At 42.9% G+C, this 13,336-nt stretch overlaps 1 protein-coding gene across 1 annotated transcript in view; it reads left to right on the forward strand.

The window, feature by feature from the left end:
• Nucleotides 1-13,015, forward strand: part of TEKT5 (tektin 5) — a 68,753-nt gene extending 55,738 nt beyond the window's left edge. Inside the window, exons 6-7 of the mRNA XM_030212003.1 lie at nt 11,328-11,482; nt 12,414-13,015. Of these exons, the coding sequence (XP_030067863.1) occupies nt 11,328-11,482; nt 12,414-12,630 (372 nt within the window). The 3' untranslated portion in view covers nt 12,631-13,015. The remainder of the gene's footprint in view (nt 1-11,327; nt 11,483-12,413) is intronic.
• The last annotated feature ends 321 nt before the right edge of the window (nt 13,016-13,336 follow it).

The raw sequence follows: 13,336 nt of genomic DNA on the forward strand, positions 1-13,336 counted from the left end.
TCCGGAAAATCACATTGTGGAAAGTATATGAATTTATTTGCATTCTGCAGAGGGAAATAAGTATTTGATCCCCCACCAACCAGTAAGAGATCTGGCCCCTACAGACCAGGTAGATGCTCCAAATCAACTCGTTACCTGCATGACAGACAGCTGTCGGCAATGGTCACCTGTATGAAAGACACCTGTCCACAGACTCAGTGAATCAGTCAGACTCTAACCTCTACAAAATGGCCAAGAGCAAGGAGCTGTCTAAGGATGTCAGGGACAAGATCATACACCTGCACAAGGCTGGAATGGGCTACAAAACCATCAGTAAGACGCTGGGCGAGAAGGAGACAACTGTTGGTGCCATAGTAAGAAAATGGAAGAAGTACAAAATGACTGTCAATCGACAAAGATCTGGGGCTCCACGCAAAATCTCACCTCGTGGGGTATCCTTGATCATGAGGAAGGTTAGAAATCAGCCTACAACTACAAGGGGGGAACTTGTCAATGATCTCAAGGCAGCTGGGACCACTGTCACCACGAAAACCATTGGTAACACATTATGACATAACGGATTGCAATCCTGCAGTGCCCGCAAGGTCCCCCTGCTCCGGAAGGCACATGTGACGGCCCGTCTGAAGTTTGCCAGTGAACACCTGGATGATGCCGAGAGTGATTGGGAGAAGGTGCTGTGGTCAGATGAGACAAAAATTGAGCTCTTTGGCATGAACTCAACTCGCCGTGTTTGGAGGAAGAGAAATGCTGCCTATGACCCAAAGAACACCGTCCCCACTGTCAAGCATGGAGGTGGAAATGTTATGTTTTGGGGGTGTTTCTCTGCTAAGGGCACAGGACTACTTCACCGCATCAATGGGAGAATGGATGGGGCCATGTACCGTACAATTCTGAGTGACAACCTCCTTCCCTCCGCCAGGGCCTTAAAAATGGGTCGTGGCTGGGTCTTCCAGCACGACAATGACCCAAAACATACAGCCAAGGCAACAAAGGAGTGGCTCAGGAAGAAGCACATTAGGGTCATGGAGTGGCCTAGCCAGTCACCAGACCTTAATCCCATTGAAAACTTATGGAGGGAGCTGAAGCTGCGAGTTGCCAAGTGACAGCCCAGAACTCTTAATGATTTAGAGATGATCTGCAAAGAGGAGTGGACCAAAATTCCTCCTGACATGTGTGCAAACCTCATCATCAACTACAGAAGACGTCTGACCGCTGTGCTTGCCAACAAGGGTTTTGCCACCAAGTATTAGGTCTTGTTTGCCAGAGGGATTAAATACTTATTTCCCTCTGCAGAATGCAAATAAATTCATATACTTTCCACAATGTGATTTTCCGGATTTAATTTGTGATGTGCTATCTCTCACTGTTACCAATAACCTACCCTTCAATTATGGGCTGCTCATGTCTTTGTCAGTGGGCAAACTTACAAAATCAGCAAGGGATCAAATACTTATTTCCCCCACTGTATAAGCAACACTTGCCATTTGAGTCATGGCATTTTATCTCATTTCCAGTGCTTCATCTTTCTTCTGCCTGAAACAAGTCATGGCTAAATTATTTATGATAGGTCTGTCATTTTTTTTCCTAAAAAATTATTTTAATAAGATTGTCTCCCACTGCTGTAGAATGATCTGGTCTGGTTGGTATATCCTGTTCTAAAGTGTTCCTTTGAGTTTGTAAGAGCAAATGGGCAGGAAACAGATGAGGATCCGTTTAGAAAGAAAAGGGGATGTTATGTTCCAACATCTAGCATGAGGTCAAAAGTTGGTTAATCCTCTATTCTGCTTCAGGTAGAAGCCAAGTGTCCACCACCCTGTGCAACTTGTCCTATAGCAATATTTGTTCAATGCTCTGGATGCCAAACATTTTTGTTTGTGTTATATACTCTTGAACATGATTGATGCTGTACGAAAGGAACAAAATACCGTACCACATCATGAAATATTTTTATCATCTGATAATATACTTTGTTGCTTGGTTTTGAAAGCCGTAATGGAGAAGACCAAAATGTCAGCTGGGTTGGAATGTTTTGTTATGGATGTGTAATATTATTCAATGGATCATTTGGAGGAACTGATATATGAATTAAATATTCTGTCTTCCGTAACCAAACTACCGTAAGCCAGTTTCCCCTTCCTGTTGCCCCCCTGAGCACTGCTGAAAATTGTCATGGAATCCAGGCTGTAGATCTGATCTAGTGGTGACCTGGAGGACAGTTAGGAATGCAAAATCCAGAATTTGGCAACAAAATTGCAAAAATAAATTTTCATGGCACATTTTATCACTAAATACGGTATAATACTGTAGGATAGCACAAGACACCTATGGTGGCTGAGTATTGGGATTTAATAAGAGCATAAGTGTTGCCATACTGGGCAGACCAAAGGTCCATCAAGCCCAGTATCCTGTTTCCAACAGTGGCCAATCCAGGTCATAAATACCTGCGAAGATCCCAGAACAGTAAAACAGATTTTATGCCACTTATCCTAGAAATAAGCAGTGGATTTTCCCAAGTCCATCTTAATAATGGCTTATGGACTTTTCTTTTAGGAAATTATCCAAACCTTTTTTAAACCCTGCAAAGCTAACTGCTTTTACTACATGCTCTGGCAATGAATTTGAGAGTTTAATTACATGTTGAATGAAAAAATATTTTCTGTGGGTTGTTTTACGTTTACTACTTTGTAGCTTCATTGTGAGCCCCCCTAGTCCTAGTATTTTTGTAAAGAGTAAACAAGTGATTCATGTCTACACCGCCTTGAGTGAATTCCTTCAAAGTACATAAGTACATAAGTAATGCCACACTGGGAAAAGACCAAGGGTCCATCAAGCCCAGCATCCTGTCCACGACAGCGGCCAATCCAGGCCAAGGGCGGTAAATAAATCCAAATACCCATTCCATTATTTTATCTTCCCTCAGCTGCCTTTTCTCCAAGCTGAAGAACCCTAGCCGCTTTAGCCTTTTCTCAAAGGGAAATCGTCTCACCCCCTTTATCATTTTCGTCGCCCTTCTCTGTACCTTTTCTAATTCCGTGAAAATTAAAATGCAAATTTAACGGCAAGTAAACATTGTACAGTGTAAGTTGTGCATGCATTACTTGCATTTTAACTGAAAACAATAGTGTTAAAAAGCAGCAGGAACAATATTTGTGAATAATAGTTGTTTTGTATTCATGATTGCAATAGGACTCTTTGCCCTGGTACACTGCTCTTCAAAATGGAAAGTACATGTAATATGGAAAGGGTACAAAGAGATGAAAAATGATAAAGAGGATGGAATGGCTGTTATATGAAGAAATTCTCAAATAGATTAGGACTCTTCAGGCTGGAGAAGACATGGCTGAGAGTGGATATGATAAAGATTTATATCATGAGTGGAATGGAACAGGTAGATAGATACTCCACAGTAAATCTCAACTGCAAATGATTTTAGTCAATCTTCATATGATCACTCTTGAGACCATTTGGGATGCCATTGCTAGGTTGGTTGTTTGGCTGGTATAGATTCTACCTTGACTCAACTTGATTCTCGGATGCAGAACCAGGAATGTGTTGGGAATGGTAATGCTAGGAAAAATAAGCTTGTGCTAAACGCTAGAGATGCCCACATATTCCTATGGACGTCTCTAGCATTTAGCACGCACTAAAAACGCGCTTCTGAAGGCCTTTGCATGGACAGTTTAAATCTTACCCAGGTGCTGGAGCCATCATTGGAAGGTCACTTGGCTAAATCCACAGTACTGGTCTCTCTTGTTAGAACCTGATAAAGGCTGAATTTTGACATGGTATTTTAGGAATTGTGCTAAGTCATTTCTTCAGGGGTAGGGGTGAGGGAGAAGAGTGTGAGATTTTCCTGATATTTTCCCAGGATATAAGATTTTACATTTACCCAGGTTAGGAAAACGAAGGGGAAGTATTGTAGTATTTCTAAAAAGTTTTTTCAAAAAAGAATAGCTCATAGTCTAGTCAAGCAATAGAAATTTTTTCATGTGACGTCACAGACCATTCGTTGTCAAGTTCTTTGACATGTCTTTTACTTTACTGCTCACCTGGTAAATGGCTAGAAGCTATAGATAATTTTTTTAATCTTTAATCAAAATCTGCGTTGGAAGCTACAAATTTTTTATTGGTTAGGGATATTAACCTTCACTTAGAAGATAGATTAGATTCTAAAATTAGAGATTTGCTTGATTTTCTTGACACTCTGAATCTGTATTATCCAGTCTTTGAGATGTCACATGAGAGAGGACATCATCTAGACCTAGAGGGGCATAATTGAATGGGGACGACCATCTCTAAGGGCGCCCATCTCTAAGGACTGTGCCGCGAAGGAAACCTGTATTATCGAAACAAGATGAGCATCCATCTTTCTTTTCGATAATATGGTCAGGGACGCCCAAATCTCAACATTTAGGTCGGCCTTAGAGATGGGTGACCTCGGTTTTCGCTGATAATGGAAACCGAGGATGCCCATCTCAAAAATATCAAATCCAAGGCATTTGGTCATGGGAGGAGCAGTGGCGTAGCGGGGGGGGGGGGGCTGCCACCCGGGGCGGGGCGGTTCGCCATTGCACCCCCCTAGGTGCAGCGCGATGACATCCCCCCCTCGGCGCATCGACACCCCCCCCCCCCCGACCAGCTCCCGCACCCTACCTTTAAAAAGAATATCGGAATCCCAGGCGAGGCGCAGCACCTCGCACCTGCCCTGCACGTAAAAGAAATGTGGACCGTCGGGCCTTCCCTTGCTCTATCTGTCCCGCCCTCTGCTGACGCAACTTCCTATTTCCGCAAGGGCGGGACAGATAGAGCGAGGGAAGGCCCGATGGTCCACATTTCTTTTACATGCAGGGCAGGCGCGAGGCGCTGTGCCTCGCCTGGGATTCCGATATTCTTTATAAAGGTAGGGTGCGGGAGCTGGTCGGGGGGGAGGGGGGTGTTGATGCGCCAAGGGGGGGGGCTGGCAGGGAGCACCCTCCCCCCCCGAGCTGACACCCAGGGCGGATCGCCGCTCCCGCCCCCCCCCTTGCTACGCCACTGAGGAGGAGCCAGCATTCGTACTACACTGGTCCCCCTGACATGCCAGGACACCAACCGGGCACCCTAGGGGACACTGCAGTGGACTTCCTAAATTGCTCCCAGGTTCATAGATCCCTTCCCTTGTGTGCTAAGCCCCCCAACCCCCCCAAACCCACTCCCCACAACTGTACAACACTACCAAAGCCCTTATGGGTGAAGGGGGCCACCTACATGTGGGTACAGTGGGTTTCTGGTGGGTTTTGGAGGGCTCACATTTATCACCACAAGTGTAACAGGTAGGAGGGGGATGGGCCTGGGTCCACCTGCCTGAAGTGCACTGCACCCACTATAAACTGTTCCAGGGACCTGCATACTGCTGTCAGGGAGCTGGGTGTGACATTTGAGGCTGGCATAGAGGCTGGAAAAATGTTTTTAAAATTGTTTTTTTGGGTGGGAGGGGGTTGGTGACCACTGGGGGAGTAAGGGCAGGTCATCCCAGATTCCCTCCGGTGGTCATCTGGTCAGTTCGGGCACCTTTTCGAGGCTTGGTCGTGAAAAAAAATGGACCAAGTAAAGTCGGCCAAATGCTCGTCAGGGACGCCCTTCTTTTTTCCATTATCGGCCGAGGACGCCCATCTGTTAAGCACGCCCCCATCCCGCCTTTGGTACACTGCCGACACGCCCCAGGGAACTTTGGTCGTCCCCGCAACGGAAAGCAGTTGAGGATGCCCAAAATCGGCTTTCGATTATGCCGATTTGGGCGACCCTGAGAGAAGGACGCCCATCTCCCGATTTGTGTCAGAAGATGGGCGCCCTTCTCTTTCGAAAATGCCCCTGCTAGTAGTCTATTCAGATATGGAGACCGATACTGGGCCTCTTTTATCAAGACGTGCGGCAATGCTGACGGAGCCCATTCATAGTGAATGGGCGTTGTTGGCGTTACCGCACCGGAAGCCACTAGCGCAGCTTGATAAAAGAGGCCCATAGTAGTCAAGGATCTCAAATGGTCCCAAATAATTTGGACAGACCACTATATGCTTGGGGACCTGTTTACTAAGGTGCACTAGCATTTTTAGCACGTGCTAAATGCTAGAGTCGCCAATATGTTTCTGAAGCAGTGCTTAATAAACAGGGCCCTAAATTTGGTCATACAGTGGAAACAAATGGCTCAAAAAAGGAAATGGCTAAAAATATTTGTAAAACTAGAGGTAAGATATCTCAATAAATGTTTTGGATTAAGATTGAACCCAAGACAGATACAGAATGTTGAATAGAATTAATAGAAAGTTGGAAAAACAGTAGTATATTAGTACTGGATGATATTGCTCCAATGAAAGCTTGTGTAAAAAATAAAAATAGAACTAGGTTGTGGTTTACTGAGGAACTTTTAGACAGATACAATTATTAGAAAGAAAATGGAGGAAGAGTAAATTAGATTGTGATAAACATAATTGGAGGTTAGCAATTCATCAATATAATTCATTTTTTAAAAACAAAAAAAATTAAATAAAGAATACTATTCTCATAAGATAAATGATGTTTCAATTGCTTCTAAAGAAACTTTTAAAATAGTCAGTTCTATATTGAATACCAAAGAGTTATTGCAACCAATTGAGGCTAATATTCCGACTGCAGAAGCATTGGTGACATATTTCAAAGATAAAGTTTTAAAAATTCAAAAGGACATGTTGCAAAAGGCCAATATAGAGTTAGTTGTTTCATCTGTTTGTGAAGATCAAGTATTCCCAGCAGATATATTGTGGATGGATTTTGATTAATGTTCTTTAAAACTAATTGAAAAATATTTTAGGAAATATAACTCAAAATACTGTCAACTGGATTCTTGTCCACCTTATCTTATAACATCTGCACCATCTGTTTTTTAATATAGGCTTTGTATAAATGGTCTAATCAATATTTGTCAAGAGGAGAGTTTCCATTAAGATTAGGTCATATTATACTTACCTAAAAATTGTAAGGAGAGTTTGTTTACCAAATTATTAAAAGGAATAGTCACGGTACAACTACAAAATTACCTGGATAGACATAATATCTTACATGGGGCACAATCGGGATTTAGACAATTTCATAGCACTGAAACAGTCTTAACTGCTATTATTGCAGAAGGTAAAACTCTACTTAGTAAAGGACAGAGGGCAATTCTGCTACAATTCAATCTGTCCTGTGCTTTTGACTTAGTCGATCATGCTTATATGTTGATAGTCCTTAGCAGGATAGGAATTTCAGGAAATGTGCTAAATTGGTGTGGGGGATTTTTAACTTTTGATCATGTGAAGGGGCATAATCGATAGGGACGCCAACGTTTTGCTGCGGACATCCTCGCAAAACGTCCCAGTGGAGGGGTGGGGAAACCCGTATTTTCAAAACAAGATGGGCATCCACCTTTCGTTTTGATAATATGGTCGGGGACGCCCAAATCTTGACATTTAGGTCATCCCTAGACTTGGCCATTTCTGATTTTCGACGATAATGGAAACTAAGGACGGCCATCTCAGAAACGACCAAATCCAAGCCCTTTGGTCGTGGGAGGAGCCAGCATTCATAGTGCACTGGTCCCCCTGACACGCCAGGACACCAACCGGGCACCCTAGAGTGCACTGCAGTGGACTTCATAAATTGCTCCCAGGTACATAGCTCCCTTAACTTGTGTGCTGAGCCCCCCCCAAACCCACTACCCACAACTGTACACCACTACCATAGCCCTTAGGGGTGAAGGGCGGCACCTAGATTTGGGTACAGTGGGTTTCTGGTGGGCTTTGGAGGGCTCACATTTACCACCACAAGTGTAACAGGTGTGGGGGGGGCCTGGGTCCGCCTGCTTGAAGTGCACTGCACCCACTAAAACTGCTCAAGGGACTTGCATACTGCTGTGATGGACCTGAGTATGACATTTGAGGCTGGCAGGACATATTTTTAAAGATGTTTTTTGAGGGTGGGAGGGGGTTAGTGACCACTGGGGGAGTAAGGGGAGGTGATCCCCGATTCTCTCTGGTGGTCATCTGGTCAGTTCGGGCACCTTTTTGTGCATTGGTCGTAAGAAAAACAGGACCAGGTAAAGTCATCCAAGTGCTCATCAGGGACGCCCTTTTTTTCCATTATGGGTCGAGGACGCCCATGTGTTAGGCATGTCCAAGTTCCGTCTTCGCTAAGCCTCCAACACCCCCCACCCCCCCCCCCCCCCCCCCGTGAACTTTGGTTGTCCCTGCGACGGAAAGCAGTTGAGGACTCCCAAAATCGGCTTCCGATTATGCCAATTTGGGCGACCCTGTGAGAAGGACGCTCATCTTCCAATTTGTGTCGAAAGATGGGCATCCTTCTCTTTCGAAAATAAGCCTGATAGTGTAAGAGCACAAAATCAGGTACATGGAATCCCGTTTAAGAAGTCTCTCAAGGCTCGCCGTTGTCGCTTCTATTGTTTAATGTGTTTTTCAGCTCTTTGGGTTATGTTTTAAGTCAAGCAGGTTTCAGATTATACATGTATGCAAATTACATCATGATTCTTATTTTGAGTTCAAAAGAAACTGATATTTCAAACAAGATTGCACAATATATTTGTCTTTTGGATTAATGGATTTCTTCTCGTTTACTAAAATTGAACAAAGAGTTTTTCTAATAGGTCACACTTCAGAAATATGGCATGACTGTATTTTAAGAGTAACTATCAATTCAAATTTGAATCTATTCTGCAAATGTTAGGAGTGATCCTGACCAGTACTTTAAGTCCAGATTTACAGGTTCAAGCCTTGAGGTCCTGTTTAGGGCTCTTGGTTAAAAAGACTTTTTATGTAATAAAAAAAATTAAGAAGGGTAAGAAATTATTTTGATCTGGATGCTTTTAAGCTAATTGTGCAAAGATTTATAATAGATCAGATAGACTACTGTAATATGTAATAGTATCTATCTGGGATGCTCTAGGTCTTTACTGAAAAGGATTCAGATGATCCAGAATTTGGCTGCTCGCCTTACATTTTCAGCCCATAAATTTGATAGGGTTTCACCATTGCTGATTAGGCTTTGTTGGTTACCAGTGGAAGCTCAGCTTCATTTTAAATTGTGTACCTTTGTTTTTAAAATACTTTATGGTAAGGCTCCCATATATATGAAAGATTTTATTAGCCTTTTGTCGCATTCAAGGAATACCAGTACCAGAAATCCTCTTTTGTTGCAATTTCCTAGCCCCAGAGGATTGTGTTCAAAGCAAGCCTTTTCAACTACTTTTCAGTATCTTGCAGCACAAATATGGAATTCTCTTCAGGTCAGAATTAGAATAATGTCAGATTATATGGTTTTTAGAAAAAAAATGTAAAAACATCTTTTTAATCAATATTTTGTTACCAAGTAGAATGTTGAATTTATTATGGGATTGATGTTTGATTCTTCAGATATTGTCTGAACTCTTTACTATATGTTATCCACACTGAACAGTAAGGTAGTTGCAGAATACAAGAGTATATCGGTATAGGTATTTGTATGCATGATTTATTATAAGAGTACCTACTATATCTTCCAATGACACTACTACTTAACATTTCTAGAGCGCTACTAGAGTTACGCAGCGCTGTACAAAATAAACAAAGAAGGACGGTCCCTGCTCAAAGGAGCTTACAATCTAAAGAACGAAATGTCAAGTTGGGGCAGTCTAGATTTCCTGGGTAGAGGTGTAGAGGTTAGGTGCCGAAGGCGACATTGAAGAGGTGGGCTTTAAGCAGAGATTTGAAGATGGGCAGGGAGGGGGCCTGGCGTATGGGCTCGGGGAGTTTGTTCCACGCGTGGGGTGAGGCGAGGCAGAAAGGGCGGAGCCTGGAGTTGGCGGTGGTGGAGAAGGGTACTGAAAGGAGGGATTTGTCTTGAGAGCAGAGGTTACGGGTAGAAACGTAAGGGGAGATGAGGGTTGAGAGGTAAGATGGGGCTGCAGATCGAGTACATTTGTAGGTTAGAAGCAGAAGCTTGAATTGAATGTGGTACCTGATCGGAAGCCAATGAAGTGACTTGAGAGGGGTGATATGAGTGTATCGGTTCAGGCGGAAGATAAGACATGCAGCAGAGTTTTGAACGGACTGAAGGGGGGGATAGGTGGCTAAGTGGGAGACCAGTGAGGAGTAGGTTGCAGTAGTCAAGGCACTAGTCATTTAAAGAATTTCTTTGGATAATGCAGTTTGAATGTGAATGTTCAGGGCCTCAGTGTTGTGATGTTTTGGAGTGATAAGGTAATCTTCAATGTATTTGATAATTGATAAGCCACTATTTTGCCATTTTAGGGGCCCTAAGCCGCGGCAAAAAGTGGCTTGCGGCAGTGCAAGCACGTCTTTTAGGCGCATGCCAGGCCAGTTTTTAACTGCATCCTGGAAAAAGGGCCTTTTTTTAAAGGGCCAGAAAATGGGCGTGCGGCAAAATAAAAACCAGCACACATCCATTTTCAGCCTGAGACCTTACTGCCACCCATTGACTTAGCGGTAAGGTCTCACACGCTATCTGGGCGGTAGGCATGCAGCATGCACCAACTGCCGTTTACTTCCGGGTAAGCACCACGCGGTAGAAAATAGAAAATATTCTCTACCGTGTGTATTCGGCATGCGTCAAATTCAGAATTACCGCCTGGGGCACGCGGTAGCTGGGCGGTAATGCCGATTTGGCACACGCTGGACGTGCTTAGGCCCTTACGTGCCTTTGTAAAAGGGCCCCTTAATTCTTATGCATAGTTGTGTGTCGTCACAGGGTTCTCTTCCTATTACGACAACTTTTGTTATATGTTGCACTGCTAGTGTCTTTGAAGAAAAAGGAATTGTTTATTCCTCAGTACATTGTCTTTTGGTGTGTTAACTATTCAAGCACCTGATAAACCTTTGGAAGACTCATGAAGAAGGCGCTACGGCGCCAAAACACTGCTGTGTTGAGTCCACTTGTAATAAACATTACTTTATACTCAAAATCATACGTCTTTGCCATTGTTTGGAAAGAGCCTACCTTCCCCATCCCCCTCTGTTTTCCTTCTGCTTGTTTCGTGGGGATTAAGTGCACCTCCACACTCTGTGTGGTATCTTCACACTTAGTGTGGCACTTTTTTGGATTTCTCTTCCTATTCTACATGTGGGTTTATAGGAGACTAATTGTGACTTTTTTTTTTTCTTTCCCAGCCAAATAAAATTGTGTGACCTCCTCCAGAGGTGCAGAATAATGATACACCTATGGAGAGATCATGCAGGCTGCAGACCTATTTGGGATCCCGACCCAGAGTTTGGGAAGCTCTGCGTTAAGTGGAATAACGTTGTCTGGTCTTGTTTCTCTTTCAGGCAGATCACGAAATCAAGCAGCTGGAAGAGGCAGTTGATTTGCTGAAGCAGGCAATACGGGAGAAGGAGAATCCAAAGAAAGTGGCTCAGACGTGTCTGGAAGAGAGAGGAAGACGGCCTAATGTTGAGCTCTGCCGTGATGACCCACAGTTTAAGTAAGTACATACTGTACTTTCTTGACATATCCTTCAGGCTGTAATTCTGTATGATAAATGAGTTGCCGATCAATTAATTTAGAAGTAGATCAGTTGAAGTCCTTGAAAGAGAGAAAAAAGTCATTTGATGCTTGGTTAAACTGGATTGTTTAGTAGCTTTGTGCAGAAAAGTAAAAATTCATCCTCACCCCTACCCCAAAAAAAGTCTCCTAAAATTCATAGTCAACTAGACAGGCAGTTGTACAGTTTTTTATGCTATATGTATTATTTGAAGATTTGGATTATTGTGGTTTGGATAATAATTGGATTATTGTGGTTTGGATAATAATTTTGCATTGATATTTTTTCCATCCTATCTTGGTATTGTTAATGATAAAAATATTTAAACTGTTTAGATGTGGATTCAAAAAACACTAAGGGATTCTTTTACTAAGCTGCGGTATAAAGTGGCGCCCTTATGTGGGTCTTTCCTGCACACTAAGACCATTTTTACCGCAACTGGAAAGTGGTCAATGTTCCTTTTTTTTATGATTTATGTAATGGCCATCTGCTAATTTTGCCATTAGCACATGACCATTAAAAAAAAAATAGCGTGCGAGCACTTAACCGTCACCTATTTTGTAGGCAGTAAGGGCTCATGCGCTAATCCTGTGCTAATCAGCACACAGAAATGTAGATGTGCTAACTGATTAGTACAAAAACGCCCACTCTCCACCCCCCAGACATACTTCCTCCCAGAAAAATTTAAAAAAACGTTTTACAATGTGGTTTTACGCATGCAGATCCAAAACATGCCACAGGATGCTTGAGCGCATCCCGCGGTGAGCCATTGTAACCTGTGGTAAATGTACGCTAGTGTTTAGCGCAGCTTAATAAAAAAAACAAACCTTAAGATGGTATTTGAGAAGTCATTTATTTCTTCTTCTTGTAGACTGGTGAAAGAAGTTCATGCCATAGACGAGGCCGTTGATACTTTGAGGCAGCGTTTCCGTGAAGCTCAGGAAACTCTGGAGCTGCTTTCCTTCGAGAAAGCCAAACTGCAGCATGAGATACAAGTGAAGGAAAACTCTCTCCATATAGATCGGGATAAGTGCATGGACTTGCGGAAAGCCTTCCCTAGCAGCGTGCGGCTCGTTGGCTACATCTAAAGATCAGCTGCCTTTACTTATCTGTACAATGTATGGTGTGAAGCTTATGATAGAGAAGGAAGATCTTACCAAGCTTAAAGGAAATACATTTTCCAAAAGCCAAAATTCTTTGCAGGCCATTTTTATAAATAACATGCAGATGCCATGCTATTCCACTTTAATTCACAGAAATTAAAGGTCAACAAACGAGCAAAAATAATATTATAAGGTAACAGCTTTTTATTGAAGACATTTCTTGACCAGCTTTTGGGATTAACAGCCCTTCTTCAGGTCCAAACAGAATATTCTGCCAGAAAATACAAGTGAATCACAATTAGAGGAGGAGTAGCCTAATGGTTAGTGCGGTGGGCTTTGATCCTGACAGCCTGGGTTCAGTTCCCACTGTAGCTCCTTGTGACCTTGGACTTAACCCTCCATTGCCCCAGGTACAAAAACTTAGATTGTGTGTCCTGTAGGAACCGAGAAAGTACCTGCGTATAATGTGTACAGCACTGCATGCATCTAGTAGTGCTATAGAAATGATTAGTAGTAGTAAAATGCATTACAATAGCAGTGTGAAGAGGGAAAGGAATTCAATGTGTCAGAGTGATAAGAAGGTGACAGATACAGTAAAATTATTCTAATACTCATTACATTACAAGTGCTCTTACATTCCACAAATACCGTAAAGTTCTATATGGATCCCAAACAAAGAGAACCAAGTAGT

This window comes from Microcaecilia unicolor, chromosome 8 (assembly GCF_901765095.1).
Source record: "Microcaecilia unicolor chromosome 8, aMicUni1.1, whole genome shotgun sequence".
In the NCBI taxonomy this organism is placed as follows: domain Eukaryota; kingdom Metazoa; phylum Chordata; class Amphibia; order Gymnophiona; family Siphonopidae; genus Microcaecilia; species Microcaecilia unicolor.